The 23637-nt window shown below is 33.8% G+C and overlaps 1 protein-coding gene across 1 annotated transcript in view; it reads right to left on the bottom strand.

The window, feature by feature from the left end:
• Window positions 1-17128, bottom strand: part of LOC144841395 (uncharacterized) — a 35488-nt gene extending 18360 nt beyond the window's left edge. Inside the window, exons 1-18 of the mRNA XM_078697717.1 lie at window positions 17030-17128; window positions 15171-15234; window positions 13612-13849; window positions 12707-12753; window positions 12203-12528; window positions 11632-11776; window positions 10978-11145; window positions 9232-9399; window positions 8377-8614; window positions 7734-8021; window positions 7367-7413; window positions 6616-6819; window positions 5922-6106; window positions 4854-4958; window positions 4310-4598; window positions 3580-3771; window positions 2670-2753; window positions 194-2368 (exon numbers count right to left, since the gene is read on the bottom strand). Coding sequence (XP_078553843.1) covers window positions 194-2368; window positions 2670-2753; window positions 3580-3771; window positions 4310-4598; window positions 4854-4958; window positions 5922-6106; window positions 6616-6819; window positions 7367-7413; window positions 7734-8021; window positions 8377-8614; window positions 9232-9399; window positions 10978-11145; window positions 11632-11776; window positions 12203-12528; window positions 12707-12753; window positions 13612-13849; window positions 15171-15234; window positions 17030-17119 — 5053 coding nt within the window. The 5' untranslated portion in view covers window positions 17120-17128. The remainder of the gene's footprint in view (window positions 1-193; window positions 2369-2669; window positions 2754-3579; window positions 3772-4309; window positions 4599-4853; window positions 4959-5921; window positions 6107-6615; window positions 6820-7366; window positions 7414-7733; window positions 8022-8376; window positions 8615-9231; window positions 9400-10977; window positions 11146-11631; window positions 11777-12202; window positions 12529-12706; window positions 12754-13611; window positions 13850-15170; window positions 15235-17029) is intronic.
• Between the last annotated feature and the right edge of the window lie 6509 nt (window positions 17129-23637).

The raw sequence follows: 23637 nt of genomic DNA on the forward strand, positions 1-23637 counted from the left end.
GATTTAATTAATCTTCATTTTTCATGTTTTTGTGGGCCATCTTTAATGGTTGCATTGTTTTACAGTTGTAACAATTGTAATTCATTGTATAGATGTAAACAAAATTTATACATTTTGGAGTGAATAATTAAAATAAAATTATATTACAAAATTATGCAATACAATATATATTAATAAAATAACAATCATCTACCTTCAGCATCAAGATATAGACCACTTGGTTGAGCCGCACCAGTTGAAATTTCAGCACCCATGCCGCCACTAGCTGGTGTTGCACCTGCAGCAGCACCACCAGTTCCAGAATCTGGAGCATCAGTATCAACTTCACCAGATGGCTCTTCATCTTCACCAGAATCTTTTGGTTCAGTATCTTTACCATCTTGTCCTGATACAATTTCAGCACCCATGCCGCCACTAGCTGGTGTTTCACCTGCAGCACCATCGGTTCCTGAATCTGGAGCATCAGTATCAACTTCACCAGATGGCTCTTCATCTTCACCAGAATCTTTTGGTTCAGTATCTTTACCATCTTGTCCTGATACAATTTCAGCACCCATGCCGCCACTAGCTGGTGTTGCACCTGCAGCAGCACCACCAGTTCCAGAATCTGGAGCATCAGTATCAACTTCACCAGATGGCTCTTCATCTTCACCAGAATCTTTTGGTTCAGTATCTTTACCATCTTGTCCTGATACAATTTCAGCACCCATGCCGCCACTAGCTGGTGTTGCACCTGCAGCAGCACCACCAGTTCCAGAATCTGGAGCATCAGTATCAACTTCACCAGATGGCTCTTCATCTTCACCAGAATCTTTTGGTTCAGTATCTTTACCATCTTGTCCTGATACAATTTCAGCACCCATGCCGCCACTAGTTGGTGTTTCACCTGCAGCACCATCGGTTCCTGAATCTGGAGCATCAGTATCAACTTCACCAGATGGCTCTTCATCTTCACCAGAATCTTTTGGTTCAGTATCTTTACCATCTTGTCCTGATACAATTTCAGCACCCATGCCACCACTAGCTGGTGTTTCACCTGCAGCACCATCGGTTCCTGAATCTGGAGCATCAGTATCAACTTCACCAGATGGCTCTTCATCTTCACCAGAATCTTTTGGTTCAGTATCTTTACCATCTTGTCCTGATACAATTTCAGCACCTGTGCCGCCACTAGCTGGTGTTTCACCTGCAGCACCATCGGTTCCTGAATCTGGAGCATCAGTATCAACTTCACCAGATGGCTCTTCATCTTCACCAGAATCTTTTGGTTCAGTATCTTTACCATCTTGTCCTGATACAATTTCAGCACCCATGCCGCCACTAGCTGGTGTTTCACCTGCAGCACCATTGGTTCCTGAATCTGGAGCATCAGTATCAACTTCACCAGATGGCTCTTCATCTTCACCAGAATCTTTTGGTTCAGTATCTTTACCATCTTGTCCTGATACAATTTCAGCACCCATGCCGCCACTAGCTGGTGTTTCACCTGCAGCACCATCGGTTCCTGAATCTGGAGCATCAGTATCAACTTCACCAGATGGCTCTTCATCTTCACCAGAATCTTTTGGTTCAGTATCTTTACCATCTTGTCCCGATACAATTTCAGCACCCATGCCGCCACTAGCTGGTGTTTCACCTGCAGCACCATCAGTTCCAGAATCTGGAGCATCAGTATCAACTTCACCAGATGGCTCTTCATCTTCACCAGAATCTTTTGGCTCAGTATCTTTACCATCTTGCCCTGAAACAATCTCAGCACCCATGCCACCACTAGCTGGTGTTTCACCAGCAGCAGTGCCACTGGTTCCTGTGCCCATGCCTCCACTAGCTGGTGTTTCACCTGCAGCAGTGCCACTGGTTCCTGTGCCCATGCCTCCACTTGTTTCTGAATCTCCTTCACCAACATTTCCTGCACCACCCATACTTCCAGTTTGTGTTCCAACTGATACAGTGCCACCAGTAGCAGTGCCACCTCCACCAGTTTGAGAGCCACCAGAAACGTGTGATCCTGTACTTCCACCAGATACATATGTGCCACCTGTAGAGCTAGAACCTCCAATCAATCCATACTCGCGAATTATATATTGACTGCACAAATCTGAGCAAATAAATCTGATTTTATAGTTGTAACATGTGTTTCCTGGACTGTTTGTACATCTTAAACCATAGCTTGGATCACACTGTACATTCTGTGAAGTTTGATCATATCCAACTCCATCAGTGGTCTGGCATTGGATTGCCGTTGGATTTCTACAGCTCAAAGATGGATACCGAGCATAAATGTCATCGATTGATTCAACCTCATAGTTTGCAGATGGGGAGACATTTCCACCATTTTCATCATCAAACCACTGAGTCCAGCAATATGCTAAATGAAGTACATACATTATTGAAATTTAAATTTAAAATCTATATATCATATTACTTTTTAATTCGCGCTGATTACTAGCTGCATTATGGGAGTATGTTTCCATACATGTTTGATCCCAAAAAATGACTGGGGTAATAATGTTCAGCGCTTAGAGGTTTCACAACATTAGGCTCTATATAAATCCAGGATATTATTATTATTAATTCACTTGCAGCAGCTGTGTTGATACAGCTATTACAGCTATAAAATAATGATGAATAAATTGATGTAAGAGTTCTATAATTTGCTGAAAACTTACAATTTCCTAGGTATGTCCAAGTGATTTTGTATCCCTCGGTAATGGTCCAAAAGAATTGGTAATAACGATAACTGTATGTAATACCTACAAAAACAATGTTATTTTTTTAACAATAACTGTATGTATTTAGAAAACCAATATATTTCTAAACGATAAGTCTATCTTAAATACACTTCTTTGTTGTCTGACATAGCAACATTTACAAGTGAACCTGGGAAATTGAACACAGATCTCAAACAATACCATTACCTTATGTCCAAAAAAAAAGGATAATTTTGTTGTAGTTTTTTTTTAGTGTTGTAACTATACATATACAGTTTTCAAACATTAGGGAGTTTTCGCAACCTTACGAATACGATAACGAAAACGGATACGTCACACATTTGTGAAACTTTTGAGCTGATCCCCATTTCATATTCGTAAGACGTATTCGTGTTGACGAATATCACCAGTCATATTCGTAACTACAAAACGATAGTTTTTGATCTATTTTGCACATTTTGCATTTAAATCAGGAATGATTCATGATTATAATATAATTATACTTTTATTGAAAGTAATTTACTAAAGTAATTTACTAAAATGCCAGGTCAATTTTGATAAATAGCAGTTTTTAAAGTCCTCAATCGCTTTGATGTTACGCTAGGCCTAGGCAGCCAAGCACCAAGCAACACGTACCTGCGCTTCGCTCAAATTTACCGCAGTCATATTTTGGACGGCGCCCTCAATATTTCGTTGCCATGCAAAACAGATTTTTACTGGCTTACGAAAAACCAATACGTGTGCGTGACGTACCCGTTTTCGTTATCGTATTCATAAGATTGCGAAAACTCCCTAATAACTGTAACTGTATCTACTATCGTTGTTACTTCTTCGTTTAGTGTTGTCACTATATTGAAGATGACCTTACCATAGGTTGCAATTTGATAGCCAGTACCACAACTTGGACATTCATCATCTGGTTCGATACAAACACCGTTGTACATAATTGCATTCTTTGGACAGCATCCTTCAATACAGGTTCCACCACATACATCGACACAAGGACTGTACTGCAAGCATTCAGGACCGCTGCTAGCACCACCGTTAGCACACTGCATTGCTGCAATTTAAAACATTAAAAGAATTATTTACACAATTTAATAGACATAAGCTTAATTATGTTTGTACAGTATTTAGTACAGTCTTGTCTACACTATCAAACTTTATGTGACAAAAAAATGCGATGTGCCCATATTTGGACATGATGATGTCATACCACTACCATATTTGACTATATCACTACCATATTTGGTAGTTTGATAGTGTAGACAGAACTTTAACGATAACAAAGATGGGTTGCAAATGTCGGCAAAGTTACTGTTACAGATGAGAAATTAGGGGTCATTCAATTTGCAATGACCTAGGGACCAATTACCAGTACCAGTTGTGTCTTGGTCACGGACACCTTCTACCCTAGATATAACAATACACTACATTACATAGCTAGTTTAACATTGCTACGTCGCTAATGACATATATGTGTCAACTGATTATTTTGACAGTTCTTTTTAATAGAGTAGAGCTCTGTATATACTATCAAACTATGTGATGTCATATTTCAATGACATCATATCACTACCATATTTGGGCACACTTACGACAAAGATTATCGGTCCTCCATGAAACATGTACTCCGTGTTCATTACACTCCTGGGCATACGCCGCAATAGCGGTACACATACATTCACAGTCAGCACCAAAATCACAGGCACAGGTATCAGATACACACTTATCATAGAACGGTTTTGGTGATACAAGACCGTGACACGCTCTGAACTTTGACCCTGTGATGACACTGCACTTCTTCTGTGCCCACAGCTCCAGATGAGGAGAAGATGCACAAGGCTCCACTACGATTGGGCTGGTATCTGGGCATGTTCTATGCACCTTTAAAAAAAGTTGATAATGACTTTAAATGAAAATTATATTGGATTTTGCACAAAAAAAATCCCCAATTCAGCTTGGCTGCAAAGGCTCCATGGTTTTACAGTACATGGTGTATCTCCAACTTTGTAACAAAATAATATTGATTTTTATCATGCAAATCTTAAAAACAGAGATATATATTGTTGAGTATTTGAAACCGATTTTCTTTTGAGCACAAGTTTTATTTTACAGACACAAGACAAGATAGAGTAATACCTTCCAACTATTTCCAAAGTCCACCACTGACATTACTTCATTGCTGTCTCTTGATTGAAAATCATTGGTTTTATTGCCGTCAAAATTACCACATAGACCATTAACCTACACAAAATAACATTTAAAACATTTAAATTATTTTGCTATTAATCACAGATAATAACATCTCCACGTAGTGGACCCAGGTACATTGGATTGGTAGCCAAGCATCACTACCAATCCAAGGTTTCTGGGTTCAAGTCCTGCGATGTCAGGATTTTTTCTAATTACAAATTACAACTCCACTCCCAAAAGACTTGTAATAAGACTTTGTTTATGTAGAGCATCTTGTGTATATGTTTGTCCTGTGAACGGAATTGCCACCTTTAAAGGCCAGGTGCGGGAAAAAAATTTATATTTATCATACATTCCAACAATTATCGATCTATAGTTTCCCCTATGTTTCATATTTTTTGGGATTTTATTTGTGTTACAAGAGCTTGTTGAAAATAAGCACTTTCTTATCAGTGGGGGGATAGTTCAAATTACATAGTAAAATCTCTATTCTTTTGTACACACATTTTGTAAAAAGAGAGGCATTTTAAAAAGCTATGAAAAATAAACGGTGTGGTAAAAAATTTTATCAGATGACTAAATATAGGTAATATAACTTGAATATTACATTTCTGGTATTTTTATCCAACTTCAAATTTTTATTTTCATGCTATAGCAAAAATTATCCACCGTATATCCACCATATTTTTTCACCTTCTAGGGAGTCACCAGACACGTTATTACATTAGGTTAACTACCTAACTACTGAAAAAAAGTCTTTCTGGTTTTTATGGAAGAATTTTGCCAAATTTTGTATTTGACCATATTAAGGGAAATTCATGTTTTTTCGTCTTGATTTCTGTTACAAATATTTGATTTATGTACAATTAACCAAATATTATATTTAAAATTCATGCCTGTACCTGAGCTTTAAGAAGGATAGTGAATGAATTTATCTAAATATAAGAAAGATAGAGAAAGAGAATAATGCCTAAATCATAGTAAACAGGCATACATAATTGTTGCCGAATTTACCTTATTTCTTAAGAAAGGTTGAACTTTGACTTGCAACCATGTTCCTCTGTTCCACAAGATTGTATAGCCAAGACAAGAATCAACAATGATGTATTGACCACGCTCTCTTAAACTGAGACCTGCACCCCGTGGGGCAACTACTGGAGCACCTTGTACAAGTTTTAAAGTGTCCCATTGGCCCACAACTGGTAAAAACAAAAATATTATAATAATAATTAAGTTGCCTGTATTCCTTTGTGGATACTAATAACTGTAATAGTAATTGTAACCACTTTTTGTGCAATAATGTATGTGTTTTGTATATTTTATTTTTTTTGTTTACTATATATTCTATATATATACAGGCCTGTATATATATTTTTTTTTTATCGTACTAATATTTGCCAATCTTTAAGAAGAATTTCTATTGTTATTTTATCATGATAATGGACATAAGAAAGTTTTTTTTCAGTATACTCATTACCGTTGGTTTATCATTGGCGGTAAATCTATGTTATTCTCTATTGAAACTACCAACACCATTAATATAGTAAAAATATTATTTATTTGACAAGTTTATAGAAAGTACATAATTTGCCAGTAGAAAGTAACAGCCATGGCCAGAGTAATTACTCTTATTCCACCATTTTCAACTTTTTTTAAAATCATTATCTGTCCTAAATATGATAACATCAAAATGACAAAAAAGTAATACCTTGATCAAACTGTTTGATTATAACAGCTTTGATACATGTTAGTCCTGATGTACTGCAAACTTCATTGCGAATTCCAATGTTGAATCTCATATTATTTGCAACATCGTTCACGCTTACCAAATCATATTGGCAGTTACCGGAGAAGTCAAACATTTGACCATCAAAAGAGGTGAAATGGGATTCACCCCATGCCATACATGAGCCTACAAGAAGTTGAAATTAGAATGGTTCTATCACAGATAATATACATAATAATAATAATAATATATTACTTAAGAGCAAATTTCAGCAAATTGCGGCTCAGTCTTGAGTCTTTACTCAATAGTATAGAAAGTTGGCACATACTTCGGGACTGATTTTATTTTTATTTTTTTTTTAACATATTTATTGAGGGTGGTCCATCCAGCAACTGCTGATCATTAGGGACCCTCAGAGGTTCACAAGACAAACATATACACAAGATGCTCTACATAAACAAAGACTTATTACAAGTCTTTGGGAGTGGAGTTGTAATTTTACCACCTAATTTAATCCAGCCAGTTTACTAATAGAGTTGAGTTAAATAATTAGTTAATGAATTAATTATATACAATTAAAATGACTTTAGGTACAACCAGTTGCTCCGAATCGAAATGCTTTTAGAATGTGGTACACACTGTCTTTGGGTGTCAATGTTGAAACATACCAATAATACAAGCATGCTTTTTAAATTAAATTTAAACAGGAAATATAAATGTAAGATTATCATACCTTGACATTTGTCAGTATTGCATGTCCATTCTCCACCAGAACAAGAACTGTAAAAAAAAATATAAAATTACTGTAATGGCAAAATATTGGAATTAAACATCGACTAAACAACAGAATTATGCATAATAATTATTTATTTGTTTTATTCACAATCCGAAGAAGGATATACAGTAATACTATAAATACATAGTAGAAGTGTGGGGGGCACGATTGGGGGGCCATCCATCCGTCAATAAAAAAAACATTTGAAGACTTGACTTAAAAAGGGAGAACAAAACGGTAGAAAGGTCTGCACCATAATTGTTTTTAGAAATGAAAAAAACAAAAACAAATTTTCCCATCAAATTATCAATTAAATTCTACATACCAACTCTTGCAACCAATGTTCGCCTCAGATCCAGAGGCGTACGCCACTCCACCATGATAGCATGAACAATCAGACGGCAAAACACATTTGCGAGACACTTCGTCCAAGACATATCCAGATGAACATTGACATCCTGGGAAGCATGTAGTGTCAGAACAGACTGCCTCACTCTTTAAAGTTGCACATGTCTTTTGGCATTCATTTGGTAGCTTGCAATCAGTTAGTTCAGCATTTTCGCCACAATAACAACCAGTTGATATACAGTTCCATGACCCCTTTTCACATGAACTATGAACAAAATCATTTTATTAACTAATTAACTTAAGGCCAATTCAGACAGCATAAGACAATTCCCGAAAAGACTTTTCGGTGCTGATTGAGGTGAATCCCGTCTTGAGACAAAGTTGCATGGTTTTAGGTCACCGGGGAACATGAAACATGTTCAATTTTCGCCCGACAATACAACTCATTGGGTCTCGTCTTACGACGCTGTCTGAGTGAAGAATGTAATTTTATGTATGTATGTATTTATAAATTTTCATGTGAAAAAACTAAAATTTAAATTAAGTAACGTATCTATATTTTGTAATTATAGTTATGTTTTAAATCATATTTGAAATGTAAAAGATAAAGTAATGCTTACCATTTACTGCATTCGAGGCTTAGTATGTCTGTAGAACCGAACGATCTTCCAAACGCCTGACATTCGCAGCTGTCTTCAGGAATACAGTAGCCGTTTGTATCGAAGACCATCCCCGGAGGACATGAGCAACCTGATACACACGTGTCATGACATTTGACCTCAGATAGTTGGGCTCCACAAGATGATTTGCACGTGTTGTGGCATTCACTGTATTGAGTGCCAACAGGACAAATGAGAGCTATGAAGTATTATTTAAGTCATAATTATTAACCATAAAAAATGTATAATCAAATGTATTGAGGTTATTTCTTAATTAATAAAGCTCTGTCTACACTATCAAACTAGTTTGACAAAAAAAGTGTAATGTGCCCAAATATGGCAGTGATATGAAATCATTGTGTCCATCACATTTTTTTGTCACATAAAGTTTGATAGTGTAGACAGAGCTTTAGGTACAGTACTATGGATAGATGCACTATATTGCTATTGTTCCACCATATTTTGTTTAAAGCCGTAATGTCAAGTATTCTTGGGTCACTTAAAAAAATTAATATAAATTAGTATTTTGGTAATTAGCGAAGTCTTAAGTTTGGTTCCCAATTGGATACAAGGACGTAAGCAAAAGGAAATTAATCTGACCAATCACAAGCAATTGATTATCCAAACTGTCGCTTGTCATTGGCCAACTAGTTTACATCCTTGCATTATGTCCTAGTGCGAACCAAGCTTTAAGAAATAGCCATATGCTAAGTTGAGTGCTTATATACAAATTACAATAATTTAATAATAATAATAAATGAGTAGTATCTGAAAATAATAATTTATAAGATTAAAAAAATTTAAATGTGTACTCACAGCATCCTTGAGTTGTTGGTCGCCAGGAAACGGTCACCATATTTGCACTACAATCAGCTGCGTATTGCGAATAAATATTACAATGACAGTTGGCGCCCTCAACGCAGCTACATACGTCGGACTGACAAGCTGCATAGTAGGGGTCAGGGTTCACCTTACTGTGACAGGCTATTTAAAAAAAAAAGTTATCATGCTTGTTATTTTATGTGTGACGAAAGGTTTAAAGATGTATTGTCCCCCAAAAAACATAAAAAATTAAGATTAATAAATCAGACTTTGAATAGGCCATTTTGCAGTTTTAATAAAGTTATTCACTTCTGTGAAAAAAAAATTATTTCACTTTTAAAAAGACAAAAGAAACTGTTAATTTTAACCAAAAACGATTGTCTGACAGATAAATTATGTATTTTTTGCTTTAAATTACATTTTTTTCAGGAAAATAATTTGGTCAAAGTGAATAACTATTATGTGACATTAAATGTCATGTTATGTTGTTCGATTTATATAGCGTTTATACAATCAAAAGATTGTCCCAAAGCGCTGAGAGAAAAAACAGAAACAAATTACAAAGAAAAAAGATGGGTTTTTAATAGTGTTTTTAAAACTATGAGAGAGGATGCATTTTTAATAGGATCAGGAAGATTGTTCCACATATTCAACAACAAATTTGAAAAAAAAATTGTTTTGGGGACAATCTATCTTATATAACTGCAAATGTGAACTTCTTTCAGAAAGTTTTGCGCATAATTATGAATATGCAAATGTATCACTTTGGAAACTCTTTATTGTGTAAAATATATCAATTGGTAAACCAGGGGAAATGAACAAATTCCTGGGCCTTGTTGAAATGGATTAAGATGAATTAGTACCCTGCCAAGCACTCTAATGTCACACCCTTGACCGTGTCAAAGGTCGAAGTGGAATTAGTAGGAAAAGAGCGGGATATCTGAGTAGGATGACAAGGATTTGAAGCGGATTGACTGGGATAGTGAAAGATAATTTAGCCTTGTGCTGACCTTCTTAAGGCTTACCTTCTTAAGGCTTACCTCCTTAAGGCTTACCTCCTTAAGGCTTATCTAAAAATAGACCATGGGAAAACAACAGATCAAGATCGGAAAGATGGTTGTGGTCACTAAATCGCCAAAATTTGGATGCAATGTACTGTGTAGTCACAGTATATCATGGCCTGTTTATGTTTCATCAAGTATATTGTAAAATAAAGGTCTGTCTACACTATCAAACTAGTTTGACAAAAAAGTGTGATGTCCCCAAATATGGTAGTGATATGACATCATCATGTCCATACAAGTGCACATCACAATTTTTTGTCACATAAAGTTTGATAGTGTTGACAGCGCTTGCAAAAAAAAACAAGGACAAAGGAAATAGATGACATGGTTCTTGTCATCCCTGCATTTTTGTTTTTTTTTAAGAAAAAGAACATGAGTTGCCAACTGGAAGTCCTGCCTTATTTTCCTTCTTTTAATATATTTTTACAATTTGTTGGCATAGAGTTAGCATAACTGGGTATATACCTAGTTTGGTTGCCACTGCATTTACAACTTATCCAGCTGCATTTGCGCATGCAATTAAAATCTTGTGATGAGAGTTTACCTAAATAGCGCTTCAAAATGAGAACGAGCCAATGAGAAGCATAACATTTCTCACGGCCTAATTATAGATACAATTATCTGTGTATGGTGAAAGTTTTAGTATACTAGATGAATCATGTCACAAATGTCTTACCTGAAAATGGACCAAGACTATGGACCAAATCTGCACAGAGATCATCTGCTAGCGGCTGCATTGTTTCGTAAGCAACGCAAGCTGCAACCACTGGAGTAAAGCTTGGACTACACCAAAGATCTACCAGCCAATTAAACCAGAACAAATCTAGATCTGTTTCAACCACACCTAGAAGACAAAAATATAAGGAGTAAATCTTAATGGTTAAGATGTTTGGCTATTGATCTCCGGAGTCATTGGTTCAAATCCTGTCAGATGTCAAACAACTTCACTCTTAATCACCTTAGTTTAGAATAAAACAAAAAACCTAATATGGCAAATAAACTTTGGTTCCCACTAGGATGCAACGCAAGGACATAGTGTAAAGCTCTGTCTACACTATCAAAATAGTGTAATGTGCCCAAAATAGTACAGTGATATGCCCAAATATGGTAGTGATATGACATCATCATGTCCATATATGGGCACATCATATTTTTTGTCACATAATGTTTGATAGTGTAGACAGATTTTAATGCAAGTGATTTGACCAATGTTTGGTATTCCATCGCTTGCTTTTGGTCAAATACGTTCTTGCATTGCGCTTAATTTACATTCTTACATTGCGTCTTAGCTTAGTTTAAAGAGTTGTTTAAATGTGTTTGGTCTTTTTACCTGAGGGAGTAAGAAACTCGTCATCGATGTTGTTGTTGAACGTTCCACACAAACCACACGTGGCGTCAATGAGATCATTGTTGGCGAAGACTTGAACACGTGTTTGCTCATCAAAAAGTATTTCAATCCCAATATCCAAAGTGACCTATGAACAAAATAAATGATGGACCTTTACACATTTATATTTACTGTATATATAATAAATAGTGTAATATAGTTATACTATTTTAACCATGTTTTTATCAAATAATCTAAGAAAGTGATTAAGTTACTAAAGCTCTGTCTACACTATCAAACTTTATGTGACAAAACGTGATGTGCCCATATATGGACATGATGATGTCATATCACTACCATATTTGAGCATATCACTACCATATTCGGGCACTTCACACTTTTTTTTTGTCAAACTAGTTTGATAGTGCAGACAGAGTTTAAGTAGGCATGTAATACATTTCTGGGGAAATAAGAGTTTTTAAACCAAAGGAAACAGTTTAAATAATGAATACAATTTTAGTTACTTAAAAAATGTATGATTAACTAAATATTTTATATACATGTAAACACATACCTTGGTTGTATGAAACACTGGTTTTTCAATGAAGATACCAGGCTCAGACCATGGGAAAACGGCAATTTCTTCGCCATCAACCATGACTTCACTGGCATAACCCACGCGAACATTACTCCCTTTGTATCGGATGTTGATGGACTTTCTACACAGGTTGTCTTTACCAGAGGCCTGAGCGTAGCAGTTCTCGGTTTTCAATCTGATCTCGTATTTCGTACCTTGAGGTTGGCAGTTCTTTGCAAGGTAGTGTTCGCAGTTACCTTCATGTTCGTAGTACTTGTTGTCAAATGTTTTGAAAGAGCCAAGACCGGCAGTCCAACAGGTGGCTAAGAGAAAGAAGGCATACAAAATAATTATCATTGGCGCTATATTATCATTGAAAATATTAATAAATAAAGCTTATTTTATATTGCATACTAGTAGAAAGAACATGCAAATGTGTTAGAAATTGGAAAAAAGCATAGGATAAAGCAAAAAATATATATAAACTAGGCCTAGTCATACCTCCACATTTATTATCAGTACACTCCCATTGGTCACCATTGCAAGTACTGTAAACAAAATAAAAATAAAGTTGCAATGTTCAATCAGTTTGCAAAACTTAGCTAGGCCTAGGCCTGAACAGTGAGATTAAAGCATGGTGCCATGGCCTTGCTTTATCAATTCTGTCTGACTGAGCCTCACATCCAGCAGGGAAACCGTCTGCTGGCGGTAGGCTGCACACCCGCTGCTTCCTCTAGCTAGGCGGCTATGCTTTTAGGCTAGGCCTAGCTAGGCTACACCGACCGGGCTAAGTCCTAGCTTAATTAGCTAGTCAGCCTAGCTATTAACCCACCCAGACTACCTTGAATATGTGTTAGTATTGGTTTCTTGTTAATGTCTTTAAAATACGTCAATTAACGTTCCAGACAACAATATTTCAAAAAAACAGCAGCATCCTACATGACATGACAGCCTTCAGAAATCCAGGCACTAACTTTCCGAATAAAGTAGAGGGCGCTAATCTCTGTATAAGCAAACTCTTCCAACAATCAAGTTAAATTAAAGGGGAGCTCCGGTTAAAATTTATTGTTTATTATAAAAATAAATATAAACCTTCACATCAATATTAATAATAATAAACATTTTTGTGAACGTGGTTAAACAGAACAAATGTTGTGAAATAAGCCCCTAACATCCAAAAAGGTCCTGTATCACTGAGTGATTGTCAATGTTGGTACATGTTAGGTCATATATTTTTTTAAAAATATAATATATATTTTAAACCCAGGGCTACACTAGACACGCGTATACACTAGACACGCGTGCGAAAATGACGACTACTAATATTTATGCAATATATTGATGATGTGATTATAATGTGCTCTGGAAGGAAGGATACCCTGGTAAATAACATGAGATGTTCTCACCAATTATTGCAGTCAACATTAATGACGTCTCCAGTATTCATCAATTTGCCATCGTATTCGCATCGGCATTCACCTAACGGTATACAACGGTTACCTTGACGTACTAGACCGTCTTTGCACCTGCAATACCCTATACATTCTGGTCCATCAGTAGGACACTGGGCATAGGGATTGGTACAAGTCGCCTGACAAGGCCCTCCGCACTCTATAAATTCCATGTCCGACGGACATTCTATAACTGAAATACAACAAGAATAATCATGACAAATGTTTGCTTACCTGCCTTACTTAAGTTCTGTCTACCTATCAAACTAGTTTGACAAAAAAGTGTGATGTGCCCAAATATGGTAGTGATATACACAAATAAGGTAGTGATGACATCATCATGTCCATATATGGGCACTTTTTTTGACACGTTTGATAGTGTAGTGGACAGAGCTTAACTTAACTTTTTTTTTCAAACCGACTTGACAATTGTATTTAGGCTACGCTACTATACTACATCGTGTGATTGAGGAGAGTATGACATTCCACTAATTAATAGCTAACACCGAACAACCTTCTCATGTTTTGGCTATTATTGAGTAGGCATACCAGTGTTTGTGTAATTTCATCAGGTGAATTTTATATTTAAATATATTATTTTAATTAGACTAATAATACAATGCGTCTTTTTGGTTGGCTACACATGTTTTTGAAGAACATGTCTAAACATAGTTGTCCAAGAGACTAGACTGTAGGCTACAGTGGTACGGTTCCAGAATTACATTTATTAAGTTCAACTAAGGCAATCTATTGGGTTCAACAGTGTTATTACAATTGATGTTTAAAATTTAGTAAACGATGAAGAAATGATACAATTATCCTGATTATACAAACATTATTATTCAAAGTGAGTTATTCTGGCACCGTATTCCAGGCAGCAACCACGGAACACCATTCGCAATTCGCGCCATAATTGGTGTAAATATTCGTGGGTGGTCTTTTTGATGTTGGTGGCTTAGCATTTTGTAAATAGACCAAGAAACTCATTTGAACTTGGAACATTAATGTACAGTATGTGTCATGTTAGCCTACATACCAATAGTACTATTACCTAGTACATAAAGGAATGGATAATAACGCCAGTCTATTATTTCCTGGCTAGCATACATACGCTGTATTATTGACACAGATTTGATAAGGTGTTGGTGATACACCACCTATAATGACCTGAATTGCTTCCTGAGAGGTGGCAGATCACGAACCTATGAATCTACACCGCAAAGGCAGACGAAGTGATGTTTTCGGATTGATTGGAATATAAACATACTAAGGAAATGTTCAATAAGGTAGGACAGACAAACTTGGACAAAGGTCGTGTTTTTTATGTTTGCGCTGATTTAGGATGAAAAGTGTAGGTATTGGTTTAAGAAACCAAAGTTGAGATATATTAACATATATTAAAATACATAGTACAAATTAGGTGCAAAAACTACTTTTGCACATAATAATGTATAGACTTTTGTTTCATATTTTTACTGTAAAACACATTTTAAAATAAGTTGGCCTACACGAACCTTCTTCGGCATGTGCCCTGACCCCAAATACGTCCTCACTGTCTTTATCGGCATCAGTTTCTTTCTGTGACGTAAAAAGAGTATAATTATTTGGTTGTTTTAAAATTATTAGTAATGTATGTGTTGGATTTATATATTAAAGATTGGTTCCCACTAGGAACGCAACGCAAAGACGTAACCACAACGCCGCAAGCATCGGACCAGTCACGCGATGGGTTATCTGAACTGTCGCTTGTGATTGGTCAACTCACTTGCTTTGTTGTGTCACGTTGTTCCAAGTGGAAACCAAGGTAAAACTTGGTTCCACTAAGACGCAACGCAAAAGGGCGTACATGCAGCTGCTCAAGTATTGTTACCAATCATCATCCGTCGGCGGTTATGATGATTATGTCCTTGCGTTCTAGCGTTTGGGTTCTAGTGTTTGCGTTTGCATTCTAGTGTTTGCGTTTGCGTTCATGGGAACAAAGCCGCCTAAAAGTGCCTAGTTATACACACTGATTACAAGCAACACCAAGAAATACATTACAAGTTAGAACTTAAGATCAGTTGTTTAGAAGTTTGATTTGCAATGTTGTGTAATATTTAATAAGCTTATACTTAAACCAAGCTTCAATAATCCTTGTTCAAATTTAATATGCTACTTAAAGCTTTGTCTACACTATTAAACTTTATGCGACAAATAAAAGTGATGTGCCCAAATATGGCAGTGATATGCTTAAATTATTAATTATTAGTAATTTTCGATAGTGATTGTAAATATAATTTTCATATTTAATTTAAAATAGTTCCTAATAAATTGAATCTAATATCCAATAGAAATAAGAAAGAATTTTTGTTGTTGCTTTTCTAAATAATATATGCAATTGTGTCAATTGTTTAAAGATGTATCACACAGAACATTAAAAAAATCCAACATTGAATAGACCATTTTGTATACCGTGGTTTTACTAAAGTTAATTATTCACATTGTTTAAACAAAATAAAAATAGCAAAATCTAAAATTAATGTTAACAAATTTAACCAGAAACTCATTGAATTCCGATTAACTATATCCTTCTTTAAATTACGATTTTATCACATAATTAGGGCCTACATTTTTTTCAATCTAACTTTTGGTAAAAATGAACTATTATATGAAAAATTACCGTCTATTTATTCAACAACAACACCAATTCTGGGAGATAATTAATTCTTTGATACTTTAGATAAATTATATATAATTATAATTAAAAAAACAAAATATTTGTTTGCTGGAAAAACTCACATGATTTTAATATCAAAAAGTTAAACTATAGGCCTATGTAAAAACTTTTTTTTTTAAAGAGAAGGAAATATAAATTAAGTGAGTAAGCGTGTAATCGAATTGAATTAAAATACAGTAAAGTAAAAACTACAAAATTAAAATGAATTTATAAATAAGTTTGTTTTTTTCATTGATTTGTGTTGGTATCTACCTCGGTCAATTTGAAACAATAATTAATATTAACTAAGTCAGTTGCCTATTATAGCTGCTATAATATAGCGTTATTAAAAGACAAACGAATTCTCCTCAGTATTAGTGTTTTCAAAATGATATCAAAGTAAATTTTAAGTAATATTTTACATAGAATCTAAAACAAAGGCGAAGTCTCTCTAGCCATCTTCTTGTATTCAAGACAATGGATTTTTAAAACATACCGTATTCTAATAAATTTAACAATGGAATAGAAAACAACATTGAAAAATATTAAAATGTACAATAATCTGATTAAATTAAAGCAAAATATGTTCAGAAATAATTTGCTTTTTTTATCGAGATACGATAAGCTCATTTTGTTTCAAAATCAATCAAACTAATGTTAAAATAATTTAAAACTTACATTGTTTCCGAACCAATTTAAAATAAAAGCCGATGACGTCATACAAATAGCCAATAGTAAGAAAGCTTGAAGCAAGCATCGTTGGGACATCTTGACGGATCTAGGATCCACAGACGTTGTGCTCTAACTTGTCATCTACATCACCTTTTATAAGTTTCACGAAGGACATCTTTGTAGGCTCTGGACCCTGGAAAGTCAATCCAGGTTTCCTGATTTCGTGCATTTTGTTCTTATCCTTGGTTTGCTGTTAATAAGTCCTTGTTCGGGTTTCAGCAATCGTTTAAAAGAAAAAAGATAAGTGTACAGTCATAATATTAATGACTTTACACTATACTGGTGTTTTTTTTAAGTTAGTACCACTGTGTTGTAAGAACAAGAAATGTGTAATTGTGTTTTAATCCTAATTTTTTTTAACATTTTAAAAAAGGACTATAAATGTGGTCTTATCTAAACATCAAGATGAATAGTGTTTTTAAAAACTTTTATTTTCTCTTATGGTGTCATCACATTAATTAAGCCTAATTTTATTTATTTATTTTTTTTTATGTTTGATAGTTTAACGAAGAAAGTTTATATCTTTATGGAAACTATTGGAAATGTTAATTTTAAAAATTTTTTGTCAAAACTAGTCCATCGATGTATTTGAGGTATAAAAAAGTTCATAATTGGTAAAAATTAATTTCAAAAATATTAATATTATATATACTTTTTTAAGAAAAAAAAAGAAAATTTAAATTAAAAAAAAAACATTATCCTATGTTTATCGGAGACTTCTAATTAATTAAATTTATTTTAAATTTGATCCCTTAAAAAAGTATATATTGTTGTTCATGGACTTTACTGTTTAAAAAAATTAAATGCTGAATGAAATATTACATATGTCTGTCATTTTTGCACCATTTTATTGTAATTTGGGTATCCCTATTTAAAAATCCAGGATCCTTCACTGAATTATTCGATGTTCGCATAATTAAGGTGACTACAAAAAATTAGAACTTCACAAAATAGTTCAGACGATAGATTTTATCAATTATTCTTTACAAGATATTTACGCAGAAATGTAAAAACGTGATCTACTAAGTACGTTCGCACCCAGCACAAGAGTTTCTTTTGACCATCAATACATAGTCACAGTTCGTAGAACGATTTGATTTCTTGATTTAGGCCTACAGGAAATAAAAATTAGAATTCTCTCGGGATTTTGTGTGACCATTTGTACAGTACAGTAACGTATGATGTTTCAGTGTTTTCTTATATACAGACAAACCAATTGGGTTAATCGCGCAAATAAGGTCGCGCGTGCTTTCGCTTATTCTTGTTTTTGAGTTGATAAAATCATCCCCAGCCTTGACTTATTATCCGTTGATCAGTTGACAATCATTGAAATCATGCATTAGGTTAAGTTGTGGTTCATTATTCCATTAGTTTTCCACTTTCTACAAACACCCTGTATTTCCCAAGAGTGTGTGTGGTATTGTAGCCTTTATATACATATAATTATTTGTTTTTTATTTTTTGCAATGTAAGCAAATTTATAATTTTTGTCATGACTTTTTTATTTTATTTAATAATTATATACAAATGTATTTTTTTCTTTTGTTTATGGGTCTTGCGTGACAAGTATTCTCTTCTTGCAAGATCCTATATTAATGGTATTTTTTGTATTTTCTCATTATAAATTATCATTCTATTTTATTGTATTGTTATACCATTGATAGAAACTAATAAATGTTGAATTATTATTATTATTATAATGATAAGTTGTATGCCGGTGTTTACACGTGTCTTTTACATGTGGTGTAATTCTAGGTTCAAGTCGCTTAACTCAGTAAAATGAGACTCGGCTTACAAAAAAAATGTCTAGACTCTCATTCAGCTAGTGGGTCACTTCGCTGTTTGTGCTAATTGTTTATAATTGTTTAAATTTTTTTTTCAATTATCTAAAGTAGGCCTAAACAAAATTAAATTAATCGGTCGAATAGAGTGAATAACAAATTCCAGAAAATTAGAGGTTGTTGAAATTCTGTCTCTTATTTTTAATCATCCCGTTTTGTCAAAATTTAATTCTGCTAAAAAAACATTTCATTAGATCATCTGGAGATGATCATGCTTGATTTATTATCCCATCCTCACCCCTCCCCCCGGTTAAAAAAACCACCTGACATTTTCTAGCAACCATCCCCTTTAAAATGTCATGTAGATATGTATTCAACAATAAATGTAATGTTATGGATTTCCCTTAAGAGGTATAGATAGGAGAATGTTTAAACAAAAGTGTATGTGTTTCCCTTGGCCTTGTGAATGGTTAATGTGCCCACTGGATCCGCCACAATTGATCTTTTTTTACGCACGTGTAAACTTCTATGTTTTTTTTATAATTTCTTAATATATGACTATATACAAGAAGTGAACAGTTAATTTATTCCACGCACTGGGCGCCCTTTGGGCATGTAGAGAGAAGCGCGTGCATTGAGCGTACATAAGTTGATCGACGACGCGTGAAAAGTGTCTTTTTCATGTCGAATAGTTGTATTAATCATAAAAACCGACGTAATATTGATATCAATCAACTAGAATAGACATGCGTATTTAAATAATTGTATATAAAGACAATCACACGATGCACCATGTGGCACTCTATTAATCTTATATAGTCTTTGTGATTTTAGAGAAGTTGATTTCTTTGTTATAGTTTCTTCTTTGTCCATTCTGTCTGTCCATCGAAGAAAGAAGGGAAAAGCGATTTCCACGTCATTGACAATGAATTTGATCTTTATAAAGCCGCTATTTCCTGAACGTTTGGCAAAACAATGTAATGCGTTAGTTATTGCTACGTCTAACGGCAATGTCCTTTTTACCAAGAACTGGGCCTACTGGAATTACTCATACGATTCATTCATTTATTTCATCAACATTTATTTGAAACAGTCAGGAAAAAGGGACATTTATTTGAAACAGTCAGGAAAAAGGAAAAAAAAAGCATATATTTACGTTAAGTTAAATAGTAACAATAGGAACTGTTTCAGGGATCGGAAATAGAATTAAAAGAACTTGTCTTATACCAAAACATAAACAGTTGCACGACATATCCTTTGCTAATGTTTAGATATAATAAACCATTATTTAAATAAAAATTAATAAATGTTTAACTTCTCGGTACTGTATCTAGATTGGCCCAGTATCATAGAATACAACATCACATCACAGTTCACACTAGCCTATCGTAATAACATTAACCAAGCAACCTTACTGGGCAAATATTGTAGTATGAGAATCTGGTAGATTGCATTACAAACTGCAATATAACGAATAACAAATTCTTTAATTAAAAGCTGTAATCGGAAATTGGCTCAATAGTTAATTTTAATACCGTGATCAGGCTGATCAGCGGCAAACAAAATGTAGTGGAAGCTGCAGCTTGTTGGTTAAAGTGCTTGTCCCAATCCTAAAGCTACATTATCAAACTTCATTTGAAAAAAAAGTGATGTGCCTATATGGCATGATGATGATGTCATATCACTACCATATTTGGGCACGTCACACTTTTTTGTCAAACTAATTGGATAGTGTACAGAACTTTACCAATCCTAAGGTCCGATCCTGTTCAAAAGCGTTTAACTCCTGAAACTACAAAAAGAAATTATTTTAATCATTGTGAAAAATATAGATCGGCTGAATTATGTAAATTATGTGAATATAATTTAAGCTTTGTTATTTATCCGTAGTTTCATGGCACAATTACGCTAACTTTAGTGGATATGAACCATTTTACCCGGATAAATAGCCACAGTAATCCTGAACAAATGAAATAAAAGTGAGATGAAAACATAAGAACACTCATCACCGAGACGCAGAAAAAAATTATTTTTTTTCAAAATTAGAATATATATTTCGAATTGGAGGTACACCTGTACAAATTTAGACTTCATGGCTTTACCATTACAAATATTGCTTAATCCTCAGTAAATCTAAAGGTAAAAATAAATATGAGTGTAAGCCGTTTCGTTGTTAGTTAATCCCCGTGCTACTGAGGACTTACATGACCTTGGAAATGCATGAATATTTCTCACAAAAAAATAGTAATCATTTTTCGGTGTTTGAAACTTTAAAAGAGTAAATTAATTTCTTTTTTTGTTTTTTTTTGTTTTAATACACATTCATTATTATACATTCTTTCAACATTATAATTCATTTTATAATTTCGGTTCTTGCTCAGACAATGGTACGTAAAAGTGGTGATCAAAATGGAATTTTTTTAAACAGTGTACAGTTTTAGTTTTTTTTAAACATATTTATCGGCGATATTTTTTACATTTCTATCATCGACATGTTTTTCTATTAAATATAAATTGCTGGTTTTGTGTCTTCTTTGTTTCCATTTTAAAAACAAATAAATCGATAGATTGATTTCTTCAATCTTCTTATTTTAATATTATCAAACAATATGGTAGTGATATGCTCAGATATGGTAGAGATATGACATCATCTTTTCCATACATGGGCACATCACATTTTGTTTGTAACACAAAGTTTGATAGTGTAAACAGAGCTTTTTAAAATACTAAGTATTTTAATATTTTAAAACAATGACCCCTGTTTTCTATTTATATATAAATTGATGGGTTTGTTTCTTTCTTTCTTGCCATTTTAGAAACGAATAAATCTATAGAATGAGTCAAAGTTTTCTTTAATCTTACCTAAAGTATTTTAATATTATAAAACAATATGGTAGTGATATGACATCATCGTGTCCATAAATGGACACAAAGTTTGATAGTGTAGACAGAGCTTTAAGTATTTTAATATTATAAAACAATGACCCCTAGTTATTTAGTTGTTTTAGAAGGGTGGTGATTATCAGTTTTTGCTTTTCAACCTTCATTAATTATTTCAAAATCCAATTTTATCCCACAGGCTTAGAAAAAGCTTACGTACCTGAAAAATACATGATCCCCCACCCGTTGATAGTATCCCATGTGTACTATTTTTATTACACCTAACGGTCTGTCACTCATTGTATGGATAAAGGAAAGTCTAAAAACATGACATCTTGAGCAGAAGGATTAAGCCGCACACCACAGTCAAGGCTCTCTCCGCGATAAACTTGCGGTTTAAAAATTGATATTTTCAACAAACATAATAATAGGTATTCTTATCTTTATTGGCAAATACAGCGTTTCACATGATTGCAAAAAAAACATACTTAGCTCCACAGGGAATATAAGTACAAGGTTATACACTATTAAATTAAAATGTACTTTAGCCACCTGGGTTTTTTTGGGTAACTCTTTTCCCGTTTTTTTTGTACAAACGCAATTGTGAAATAAAAATTTATCATCAAAACCAGGAAAGAGTGTCCCTGATCAAAACAATGCAATATCATGTGTTATCTACTTTTGTAATTTATTATTTTATTATAACAGGCCTATGACATGTAGTACATGTACATAATACAGTAATAGAGAGATAAATATATTTGTTTCTTTTGCATCAATAAAGATCAGATATTTATCAGATGGCAGTATACCTTTAATAACAATAAGAAGAAGAAATAATCGACCTTAAATGATAATCAAGGTTTACAAAATAGACATCTTTATCAATGTCAATTTCCTTTAGGAACGCCGCATATACAAGGTACAATCTATCGGTAAAGTTGAGTACAAGGACTTACCGTACTCTCATAGTTCGATCGAAACGTAATTCAGGTGTTAAACTCATAATTACTACGTTGCTATCTGTCTAGACACTCCTCTTGTAATGTTTATTATCGATTACCAAAAAATATACATTTTATTTCTGTTCATTCCATGGGCCATTAAGTTATTATTATCATTATCTTATTATTATTATTATCTTGTATGACTTAGATTTATTATACTTTAGGGCTATATACTTTCAATTTGTTTTGTTAAATATGTATTGTCCCCCAAAACATGAAAAAAAAATGAAGATTAATTAAATCAGACTTTGAATAGGTTATTTTGTAGTTTTAATAAAGTTAATCACTTCCGTAGAAAAAAAAAACGAAAAAAATAATGTTTTCACTTATAAAATAACATAATAAATGGTTAAATTCAACCAAATATCCATTGGCTGGCAGCCAATTTGACCATTTTTTTGCTTTAAATTACAGTTTTTCAGGTAAATAAATTTTGTTTAGATATTCAACAAAAAAGTGTAAAAAATGATTTTTCAGGGGGACAATACATCTTTAATTTTAAGGTGATAAAAAAGATATTATATATTTGGAAGTAGGATGGCACTAACTTCATTACAGTTACCAAATCAATATTACTAAACTCGTGTTACAATATACTGTAGGGCCATGCTGAACGATTTTCGCATGTTAAGATAATTACAGATTTCCCAAAATATTCGCTTCCGACCTTGAGTTCGTTGATTATGATAATAGTAATGTCAATCATAATAATTCAGATGATTAAAAAGACTTTCGGTTTAAAATCACATCATTACTACATTCACGACTAGCATAAAATACTGAATTGCCAAATATTTCGACTCCCCGGGGCGTTGTTTGTTCTGCATCGCATTTGGCACTCTCCTTTTCGGAGGGGAAATTCAAGACACTATATAGGAAGATCTTT

The sequence above is a fragment of the Antedon bifida genome, chromosome 4 (genome assembly GCF_963402885.1).
Source record: "Antedon bifida chromosome 4, ecAntBifi1.1, whole genome shotgun sequence".
Lineage (NCBI taxonomy): Eukaryota > Metazoa > Echinodermata > Crinoidea > Comatulida > Antedonidae > Antedon > Antedon bifida.